This window comes from Taurulus bubalis, assembly GCF_910589615.1.
Source record: "Taurulus bubalis genome assembly, chromosome: 12".
Classification (NCBI taxonomy): domain Eukaryota; kingdom Metazoa; phylum Chordata; class Actinopteri; order Perciformes; family Cottidae; genus Taurulus; species Taurulus bubalis.
This window is the reverse complement of record NC_136600.1, coordinates 13,037,912-13,049,317: the sequence shown is the minus strand read 5'-3', so window position 1 is coordinate 13,049,317 and position 11,406 is coordinate 13,037,912. Positions and strand designations below refer to the sequence as shown.

At 39.9% G+C, this 11,406-nt stretch overlaps 1 protein-coding gene across 1 annotated transcript; it reads right to left on the bottom strand.

The window, feature by feature from the left end:
• Positions 1-5,523: 5,523 nt before the first annotated feature.
• On the bottom strand, positions 5,524-9,916 carry LOC306745278 (NLR family CARD domain-containing protein 3-like; the record flags this gene model as incomplete). Its single annotated transcript, XM_079228031.1, has 7 exons — positions 5,524-5,857; positions 5,965-6,132; positions 6,642-6,728; positions 6,963-8,772; positions 8,884-8,934; positions 9,079-9,156; positions 9,589-9,916. The coding sequence occupies 7 exons, from the start codon at positions 9,914-9,916 to the stop codon at positions 5,524-5,526; spliced, it is 2,856 nt and encodes a 951-aa protein (XP_079084157.1).
• Positions 9,917-11,406: the final 1,490 nt, after the last annotated feature.

Genomic DNA, 11,406 nt, shown 5'->3' with positions numbered 1-11,406 from the left:
TGCCTTCTTCTTCTTGCTCTTGGTCCCCCAGTTCACAGTTGTGTAAATCACATCTTTGCCTTCCTCTTTCGTCTTCTCTGAGCTTTTGCTGTTTGGTCCGGATCTCGGCGAGGTGGTGCTGTTCGGCTCAGAGAGAGATGCAGGGTGGGTCAGTGCATACATGTCCTCTTCTGCTGTGTTTGGTACCTAAACAATTAAAGAGAAAGCATCAATGGCACTCATACTCCGCTCACCCGGCTTCGTTACATAAAGTGAGCCTGGCTCTAAGAGTACCTCGTTTCCCTCTCCACTTGCTAGGAGATGGCTCATTGTAACTGTGCTGGTGTCAGTGGTGCACTGACTCTTCAGAAGGTTATGCTGAGTCTTCTGAGCCCTGGAAAATACAGAAGAACATTTACCTTGCAATTTCACGAGTATATTTGATTCATCTTTTTTTTCTCATTTATTAATCAAATAAAATAATCTCAATGGATTTGAACTCTGTTGTAACTTTCTTAAGATAATGTCTGGGAAACAGCATTTTAGTGTATGAGTTTATGAAGTGAAATAAAACAACTGATAGAGCTTTCAAGAAGCAGGCTCAGACGTGGCCAAATTGGATGTGGATTAGAACAAATTATAAGAAAATCCCCGACTTTAAGTGATATGTTAGCAGAAAATAGTCTTGAAAATCAAAATGTGGCAAACACAGACAACAGGGATAGGGTGGTGCTGATTGACATGTAACCCATTATAATGTGTTGTCTCTGGATTTACCCGATGCAAAGGCAAAGTTCATCCGATAATCTTTGTTCAGTGTTAATAGATAATATTATAATATATATATATATATAATATATAAATCTAGATAATATTGCAGGGGCAACTGGATGAAAGTTATTTGTTGCTTGTGGGCCTCAAAAATGTAGTTGTGATGGATGAAGACCCAAACAAACGCTGCATAGTGTCAGTGTTGTAAAACAATACAGCTGTTATGTGTTTACACTTTGGTATTTACAGCTGTTACCTGTTAACAAACAGCAGAACACATACAAGTACAAGCAGAGCGGCAACTGCGGAGATGAAAACTGGCAACGTCACTCGGACTGAAACGCACAAGGGACAATGAGGGATTAGGAAGAAGTAACTCAGACAAGATACATCATTATATATATATATATATATATATATATATATATATATATATATATATATATATATATATATATATATATATATATATATATATATATATATATATATTTATATAAAAAAAAAATATATATATATATATATATGTGTGTGTGTGTGTGTGTGTGTGTGTGTGTGTGTGTGTGTGTGTGTGTGTGTGTGTGTGTGTGTGTGTGTAAACAATATTAGATAGCAGGAGGTGGGGTGGTTTAACACGAGTCACACCAGATATTTCCACACATTCTCACTCAAACACACACATGTACATGTACATGTCATAACATCATTGCTTTCAAAAAGCTCTCTCTCCCTCTCTCCGGCCCATTTATAATAATACATAGTGCCTTTATTCTCTGTTAGTGACCATGCCTGTCTGACTAGCCGCTGTGTTCCCCAATAAGATATTACGTCCTTTCAAGCCTTCTACCTCCTGAAAGAAAGGAAGAAATGGGTGGCGGCACAAACCACGCTACTAATTTGAAAAGGTGACACGAGTGGCCAATATAGTGAAGTAACATCAGCTTTGCCGCTTGTATAAGAACACCCTGGCTCTTACTTCCCAACTGAAACCATACGGTTTAATTTAAGAGGTTACACCAGTATAGCATTGTTGAGAATACAAAATGTAGATGGCCGAAGTAGACTGCATTTCATTGAAAAAAAAAACCCATTCTGCTTGGGGACTAGTTACAATGTACAAATGTATTTCTTTCAAGTTCACCAGAATTTCTTGAAACATCCTGACTGCTTCCAGCTCACCAATCATATTTACAGTCAGTATCATACAATACAGACCTTGACTTTCTGCAGATGTCTGAGGCTCAAGACGGCTGACACAAAAACGTTGACTGGCAGATCCCAGAGAGTTGGAGCTGCGGCAGAGCAAGGAGGAAAGATCCCTCTGTCGTGGTCCATTCACGCTGATGATGCTCAACAGACCTTTGTCATTTAGATGCTCCTTGCTTATCACAAACTTGTCAGAGTGATTGACAGGTGACCCATCCAAATACCAGCGTAAAGTGGGAGAAGGATTTCCCACAGTCCTGCAGGAACAGTTGAGCTGGTGTGCAGCTTTGATGCAGTCGGATGAGAGCAAGATCTGAGGTGCAACTGTAATGCATGTAGAGAAAACAGACATGTTTAGTCTTGAGTCATTTAGTTTAGGTTAATTTGACCTATGAGTTAACTAGTAACATTTATCTATTTGCCGATGTATTTATATAATTCTGTCACATTCTGTCTTCTATACAGATGAGGGGCTCCGGGAACGTAAACAAAATTTGGGAAAAATGTATATCAATGAATTCGAAAAGGAAAAAAATGTTGTTAAGTAACTAGTACTAGTAATTACTAGAACGCGATCACAGCATCAACGGTGAATGGGTCAGAGTCAGTGGCTGGATGGAGAAAGATCAAGGAGGCCATTCACATATTTGAACAGTGATAGTCATGGTTATAATCTTCCACCATATACAATCTACTGATGAGGGGAGACTAAATATTTTTTATAAAATGTCTAAATTAATGTGGGCCTAATAAATAGGTAGATCAAATTAGGAGCTTTATGAATACCTAAATAAAACATTAGACAGTTAAATTCAGAGCTTAATAGTAGAACTTTCAAATCAATATCAATCAATGTACTGAAATATGGCTTTTTGACGTAATATTTTATAATGTGATCCTTACATTGAACATCTATTTGACTAAGGTCGGATTGTCCAACTCCAATATTGTGCCTTGCAGAAAAAAGGAATGTCGTCTTTTGATGCTTTATTGTGTAAAAGAGCTCCGGCCCCAACTAAAGTCTCCTGTGCTCCGTCAGCTCTGTACCAGGTGTAGTTCTTCACTGGAGGGTTAGCAGCACTACTGCATGTCAGAGTCACATATGTTGGTTGTTTCACATTCTGTGAACAAATCTACAAATGTGAAAACGTTGATATCTTGTTGGAACAAGATTATCTCTCCTCCATGCATGCACATCAAAATGGACAGAGCTCAGTAATATAGAAACACCTTTTGGTGGAGGCATTATGTGTGATAGATGGTTTCTCAAGCCTTTCGGAGAGCTGTCTGGCTGCACTTTTACCCAGCTGTTGGACTGCTTTAAAGCCTATACTAATTATTATCAACATTATAATGCCTAAACGTGATTTGAGAAGTTTTTAAACAACGTTAATACAAATTTGAAAACAATAGTTTCAATTCTACATTAACATTTAACCATAAGTGAGTAAAGACAAATAAACTTACATGAAAAATTGGCTATTAAACTTAACAGCTGACTCTTTGTCATCTTGTTTGTTGTAGGTAGCGGAGTCGGTCCGGATCAGCTGGTAGAAATGCATATTTTGACATAAATAATAATTTCTCTCCTTTTTGTATTCTATTTTCAAATTACAATAAGCGCATAAACAAGACCAAAGCAGTTCCGCAAAGGAAACGAGTGTCGTGTAAGAAAACACGTTTTTGGACAAAACATTATATTTAAGGGGATTGTTGCATTCTACTCTGAATAAATATATATATCGCTGTGAGCAATTTGCAAGTTGTTCAGGGTTGTAGTGCAGTCTTTTATTTTGTCATTTGCCAATTTGTGAATGAATCCCATCTCATCTTGCCGCAGAATGTCAATCAGAAGGAAATTCGGGGCTCCATCTTTTTTTCAAGCAGGGTTTATTTGAAGACCGATGCCAAATGTGACTTCAGTATTCAGATCGACATTTTGTTGAACCTACAGTTTTTTTTATATATCCATTATGGTGGCACTAATTACTCCCAATAAAGAAAATAAGTAATATGAAATCTAAAACCAAAATAGAACAATTGCATTAGTAAGTAGTCATTTAGAAAATACATATTGCAGACCGTTATAAAAATGTTATCATGGTAATATTCATTCAATCAATATTGGTGAGGATGTTTCTGTACTGTAAATATGAAAAAGTGTATTTTTTCTGTGTTTATCACACATTTCACAACATGGTAAAGGAGAAACATGATTACCAACAAAAATAAATGATATGCTAAAACATACAGTGACAATAGTTTCATGTAATCTTTTGATTTACAATTATTTCTACGTAACTAATAACTGTAGAGCATTGTCAAACAATGTTAAAAAAAAACATAATTGAATGCCCTTCTAAAAGTTGTTTAAATTACAAAAAGAATCATTTCTCAATGACCATTTGTACATTTTAAAATTTTAAAATATATGATGGATGATTCCTCAGAGTGAACTAAACTTACCATCAAAAATATTGTTATTTCGATCTTAAATGCCGACTTATTCATATGTTTCTTTTGGAAGTTATAATGACTGAAGTTTTCACCAGGTCTGTTTTACAGATGGATGAGAAGTTGAAGTCAAGTTTCCTAGAAGTGATGTTGCCTTTTCAAAGAGTTTGTGTTCATTATCTTCAAAATGAGGAAGTTGCACAAGTGCAAGTAAATGTGATTTGCAGCACATTTTCAACAGAAGAGCTACATAGTTTTTAACTAATATGACAAGGTCAAAATGTGTCTCCTAGCAGTAGTGTTATGAAAACAACATGGTGTTCAAAACAAGTCAATTTAGTGCAATTTCACAAGGAATGGCTGAATTTGTAATTTAACCTTGTTTTTTTGTCCCACAGACACTACTAATCTTTAAAAGATATTAAAATAAACCATTCTATTTCCTTCAGATATATATTTTTTCTTTTTACCTAACCCATTATGTCAAATAAACATATGAAGAGATAACCTTTCTTTTAATAAAGGTGACAAAATACACAAATGACCAAAAGGCATTATTATTACACTAAATTAGGGAACCATTTCATATTTTAAATGCTATCTAGGCTTTGCATCAACAAATATATGTATCATTTGTTTGTCAGAATGTCTCCAAAATATGGAAATATGTAATCAAACTAAATAAATAATTATGTTGTTTAGGGTCAATTAAACCCCAGTGGATTCTACCTCCCTGTTTGACCTCTTGAACAAACCTTTATGCAACTCCAATACGACCAAACTACAGTAATACACTATAGGATCTGGGAGGTCATATTCTGTACACGTCATTATCTTCAGTCCTGAGCGGCCCCCAGCTCGAAAACCCCCCGCTGGACCCAAATGATTGCCACGCCTTTTTTTTTTTAACAAAATAGTCATGAAGAAGCAAGCCGATTAAAGAATGTTCAATATTTGTTTGCGTTGTTAAAGAGGGTCCAGGTCTACAGGACCCAAACAGAACAGTCGGATTAATATGAATTCCACTTTTACAGATTGAAGTCAGATTATGAGTTGACTTGTGGTGGATGATATACAAGAAAGCATCTGCCCCCAACACACGCACACCATTTACTACATAACTTGTCTTCCTCCAATCAGATTCTTAGAGGACTTCAGCAACTCTTCAATATTTGCTCGGAGCTCCTTGGCCTTCTCTGCATTCTGCCCTTTCTCCACCTGTTCTCCTGCCACCTGGAGCCCCTTCAGCACCGACTGCAAGGCATCTGCATTCTTCACAGAGTCCATCTGGTCTCTGTCGTCCTGGATCTCGTCCACCCAGTCCAGGTACGCCTGAAGTAAACCAAGGTCATCCACGAAGTTTGCAATGATTCGGAGTCCCGGTCGACGTTGCTCCAGCTCCCTCAGCCTCCTCCTCCCCACCTCTCCAATGTCATTCCCAACAATGCTGATGAAGGAGAAAATACTTGTGTAAGAGGCATTAACTCACACTAGATGGCAGTGTTTCCACATATTATTACATTGAGAACACTGAGCAGAAGTTGATAGTCTTACGTCAGTGTCTTCAGAGAGGTGTTTTTGCTGAGGCAGGCGACGATGTTTTCTGTTCCTCGCTCTGTGATGCCGGTGATGTCCAGATAGAGTTCCTCCACAGTGGTGTTGTGCTCCAGCGCGTTCCACAGCTCCAAAACCCCCTCCGGACCCAGGTTGTTGCCACACATGCTGTACACACGAGTAGAACAAGTGTGTTGCAGTTAAAGACATACATAGTATTGTGTCTAATGACTCGTAGCAAGGGCTTGGAGTCAGAAGGATCAGCGCATCTGCAGCTCCGCACAGTTCTTGACAAGCATTGAATTCAGTCCCCTCAAACCAAAGGCCTTTGCATGTCTTAAAGGTCTTGAATTTCATCTCCTGTTAACAGGAACAGTTACAACTTTTTTTTCATATGAGCCATCGGGAGACGATACAGGTCACTCTGATTGGTTGATTATATTACCAAGAATTGTTGTTACGTACATCTGAAGTACTGACAGGAATGTGATATAAATAGCAATACATTGATACTCTTAATACATCATTGTAGGCCTTGTTGTCCTGACTGGTTTCCCATCATTCTTTCTCATTTGACTGGAAAATATCTACTAAATTGCATTCTGCTGTAAGCGGAATTATTAAAATGTTCTCAAATTATGCTTTTTTTTGTCAAAGTTATGATAGTAATGACTTACTAGAGCTTCTTAACTCGGCACTCATTTGATTTCAGAATCGTTGATTCTAAAATAGCTGCTTGCTTATCCAGGCAGTTGTATCTCAAACTGAAAGAGAATAGAAAAACATTAGGTCAACATTGTTTTTGGCAGTCCATTCATCCTTTTTAAGAAAGCATATTATGCTTAGGGTCATGCATGCTTGGCTACACACAGACTGTCACAGGAAGACGATTCAAACTCCACACAGAAAGGCATCATAAATTAAACCCATACTTATTAAATGACATTTGTATTTCTCATCTATTTGACAGGTTCATAATAGTCAAGTCAGTTACTCACTAGAGGGATTCACATCGGTATAGGATTGGCCCCAGTCTGTTCAGTCCTCTGTTTCCGATGTTGGAGTATCCTAAGTTGAGCTCCTTCAGCGTGTGAGGCGAGAACTGCAGCACGTAGTGCATAGCTGCACAATCTACAACACTCAGCTTCATCTTAAACAGGTTGAGGTTCTTGATCTCTGGCGCTGCCATGCTGGTGGCTTCCTTCGTGTGGAACTCCATCAGGCAGTGGAGGAGATTCAGGGCGACCCGGTTCTTGAGCTTTCTACCCTTAAACTGGTCTTGGAACCACAAACCCAGCCGGGCGGGGACGCCACCGGCTCGCTCCATGGGGCACACAACAAGGCCATCCAGCTGACCTGACAGCCGAGCTCGGAGCATTCCCATGAAGAAGCGTGTGAACATCTGGAGGCTCTCCAGCTTGTCTGCGCTGAGGTCAGTGTTTTGCAGGGGTGCAGCTGTGGAGGATGGTGGTGGTAGCCCGAAGCACCAGAAGTCCAGAGCTTGGATTATGTCCTCCTGGCTGAAAAGATTGATTGCGCAGTAGAGCGCAGCCAGATGCTCTTGAACAGTCAAGTGGAAGAAAGAAAACATCTCGACCGTCTCCTCTCTGAGAGGCTGGAGGATGTGACAGAGAAAGGTGCTCTGAAGATCAGCAGGTGTAACACCGAAGCTCTCCAAATCTGCTCTGTTGAACATGATCTTTTTTTGGAGAAGGCTTTCATAAGCCAGTTTCCCCAGGTTTGTCAGTTGCTGCTTTGCCAGTGAGAGAACCTCAGATCTCGGGGTGCCTCTCTCTGCACTTCCCCTCAGCGCATGGTGCTTGACTGCCGTAAACAGGTAGCAGAAATACACCTCGCTGACTGTTCTGGGCGGGTTTAGTTCCAGAGACTTTGAGTCACCGACATCTGGATATCCTGGAGAGAAGAACTCAGCCATGGCGGTGCAGATGATGTAGCAATAAAGAGGGATGAAGGACAGCACGAAAAGGTTGTCATTGTTCAAGATGTAATTGTAGACTTTTTCAGCAACTTCCCCGTCTTTGTAGAACTTGGTGGTGTATTCCTTCACCTGGTCCTCCTCAAAGCCCAGCACCACACAACATCTCTGGAAGAAACGTTTTGGAGCTTGAGTGGACGGTCTTGTCGTGAGAATGACTGATGCCTCTGGGAGGAGGCTTCCCTTGATTAAAGCCACCATCAGCTCTGACACTGGCACCTGCGAACGGACGTCGATGTTTTTGTCAGGACTGGTCCAGTCCAAGGGGAATTTGAACTCGTCTAAACCATCTAAGATGAAGAGCAGAGAGCTTGGCGACGTGAAAAGATCCGGCAGAGCTGCCTTCAGGTATCGGAACCGTTCTCCAAGCAGCTCCAATAAACTCATCGGTGCTTCAATCAGATTGAGCTCTCTGAAGCGCAGGTCAAAAATGCAGGTGAACTCACGCATGTTCTTCCCAATCGCCCACTCATAGACGAGTCTTTGTACTGCCACGCTCTTTCCAATACCAGCAATACCCTTCACTTTAACCCGTTTGGGGGGCCGCCCCGATGTTCCTTGGGGGCCCAGCAGATGACCCGGCCGGATACGCTGGCAAGCCTGGTGGACATAGATGCGAGCTCGTCTGCTCGCCAGGTCAAAGTACTCATGTTGGCTGCTGTCAACTAAGTCGTCATCTTCCGTCACAAAAAGGTCAGTGTAGCGAATCTCGATGTGAGAAGCTGAGTTTGAAGCCACGCCCTCACCCTCTGAGTAGCACTTCAACTGCTCTGTGCGTTTCAGAAGGGTTGTTTTATGGGCAGAAATAGGAACTGAAGTGAAGGAGAGGAAGAGGAAATATATTGTCAACAAACTTCAATTACTTGAACAGTGTTTCTGTATTTTTACTTGTCTCCTTCAGTTCGCCTAAGATGATGACCCACCTCGGATGTTGGCCTGCTTTACACTCCTGCCGGGTTTCAGTTCTTCTTTAGCTGCACAATGAAGATCAGACACTTAAATGTATTTTTAAACATGTCAAGTCAAGTATTTGTTTTACCACTAGAAATAAAATGCATTAGAAATAATATAATTAATTTTCTAATATCTAGTTTTCTGATAAGATAATAAATCCATACCTTTAACCTCAGTAGTCAGGGTGAATCCTTTGCTCTTTCCTTTGAACAGTTTAGCAATGGGGCCTTTAGGCTTCTTCTCTGTGGATATCACAGGATTCATATGGTAAATAATGCATTTGATATTAATGATATTACAAAAGTCATAATACAAAGTCAAAATGATTCATCCTCTGGCACCGGGTATGTTTATCCATCCATAGTTGGTGAGATATTTCAGTCTGGACCAAAGTGAGGGACTGACCGACAGACAGACGTTGCCATTCCAAGACATCTTTTACATTTACAGTCCTCCATTGCCAAAGTCAGCGAAAATAACTTGGCAAGACATCACGGTTGATTGTACTCTGTTAATAATCTTCTCACACTTCTGTACACATGCAGTAAAACTTGATTTTGTTCCAGTCTGTCATTTTGGACGGCAAAACATTGCAAACAATATAATTCACAGTTCCTTTCACTTTAAACCAACGTTTTCTCATAGTCATCACCAGTATATTAAAGCATCCTCACCTTCAGCTCTCACAAGTGCAGGCGCTGGCTTACTGACGGGATCATCTCTGCAGTGTCTCTCCACCCAGACCTGCAGATCTCTGCCGTAATAGTCCTGCACCTCCTTCAGCACCTGCAGAAACTTTCGGCTGCTCTCCTCGGTGGCACACACCATCTCGAGAGCCTGGGCCACGGCATTGGAAGGTGACCTCTCCAGCAGAGACAGGTAGTGGGCAGAGGACAGCACCTCAGCATCACGCAGCCAGCGCAGCAATGGTGCCGGGTGGTCAAGGGTCCACTTCAGCAGCAAGTCCCTCTGGGACCGGACCAATTGCTGAGCTGAGTTCATGGCTTAAGCAAATACTGTCATGAGGAACAAAACAAATACGCAACAAGATGTCAAGCCAATAACTTACAGTCGGAATACTAACTTTGAAAAGTACAGTTCAGTCAGGAATCATTTGCTTACCTTAAATCATTATTTTGTTGCTATGTTCTGTGTCACTTTCCCTCTCGTGCAGTTTTGCCATGGCAGTCATGAGTGTTTGCAGGAGAGCTTTTGTCCTCAGTCTTAAGGTGCAGAGAGGCGGAGTGCAATGACTTACTGTCAGCAGCGATACCACCTATTCAAAGAGTCCATAGTACAAAGTGATCAAGTCTTTTTCCCGGGCCTCTGATTAACTTTTGTTTGATCTTGCAGAAAGGCGCCAAACCCCTCAAGAGACTTGGAAATAGCCCACGAGGTGAAGAAAATTATCAAACTGCATGCATTTTCATGACATACTGTGACTTCAAAATCTCAAATGAAAAATAACACTTAGTAAAGCCGTCTTATATGTGTGTCTAAATATATATATATATATATATATATATATATATATATATATATATATATATATATATATATATATATATATATATCCTTTTAAGCCCCGCGGGACATATATAGATCCTTTTTTATAATTTTTTTTTTAAACTGTGTAAAACATTACAATAATCATGAACAAATATATTGATGCTACACATCAAGTTAAACAAGAAAACCTGGGCTACAATAATTAGTCAGCCATTTCAACACAACTCAAACACCAACTAAAATAATTATTAAAATAAAATAGTTATAATTTTGTCACGAGTCAGCCCACTCTGCATGTTTCCGGAACTAGCAGCCCGTAGCTTGGTGCTATCAGAAAAAGACAAATAGCAAAAAGCAAGACAATTCCACACAAATTCCAAATCTATTCACCAAATCCCTCTGCTGCAAAGCATCACTGAGATATGAACCAAAGAACACAGCAACATAAATCGCTGAGTCAGAAAATTTTGAAAAAAATTGAGAAAATAGCAAATATAAGAAAAAATGCAGTTCCCTCAGTAAATCCCCACTAATACAAGTTTATTGAACATCATAATTCATATACAAGTGAAAAATAAGGTTTGCTACATGAAAAAATTCAAATGTCACAGATGCGCGAAAATATGCGCAAATGTGCCGAAATGCTAATTTTGCATTCTCGCCTGAATTCTCTCTGTACTTTACCCAATCTGACTTTGTTCTGCTTCACTTTTTCAAGTGAAAACAGTGCAGAGAGACTGTTCACAAATTGTGCTATGATTTGGGAGAGCCTCAGGGCTTAGTGAAGCATCATTTCAAGGAGATAATCATCCTGAAAGTGCTTTTTTCTATAGGCGGACCTGGAACTTCTATTTGTTCTGTGTTTCAATCTTTATTTACTCTTAGCCAGCAACATATATGCTAATATTTACACATCTGACCAAAAGCTCACAAGGGTTGCCTTTATTATAACACCAAAATTATTCAAATAGCCCTTGTGGTTG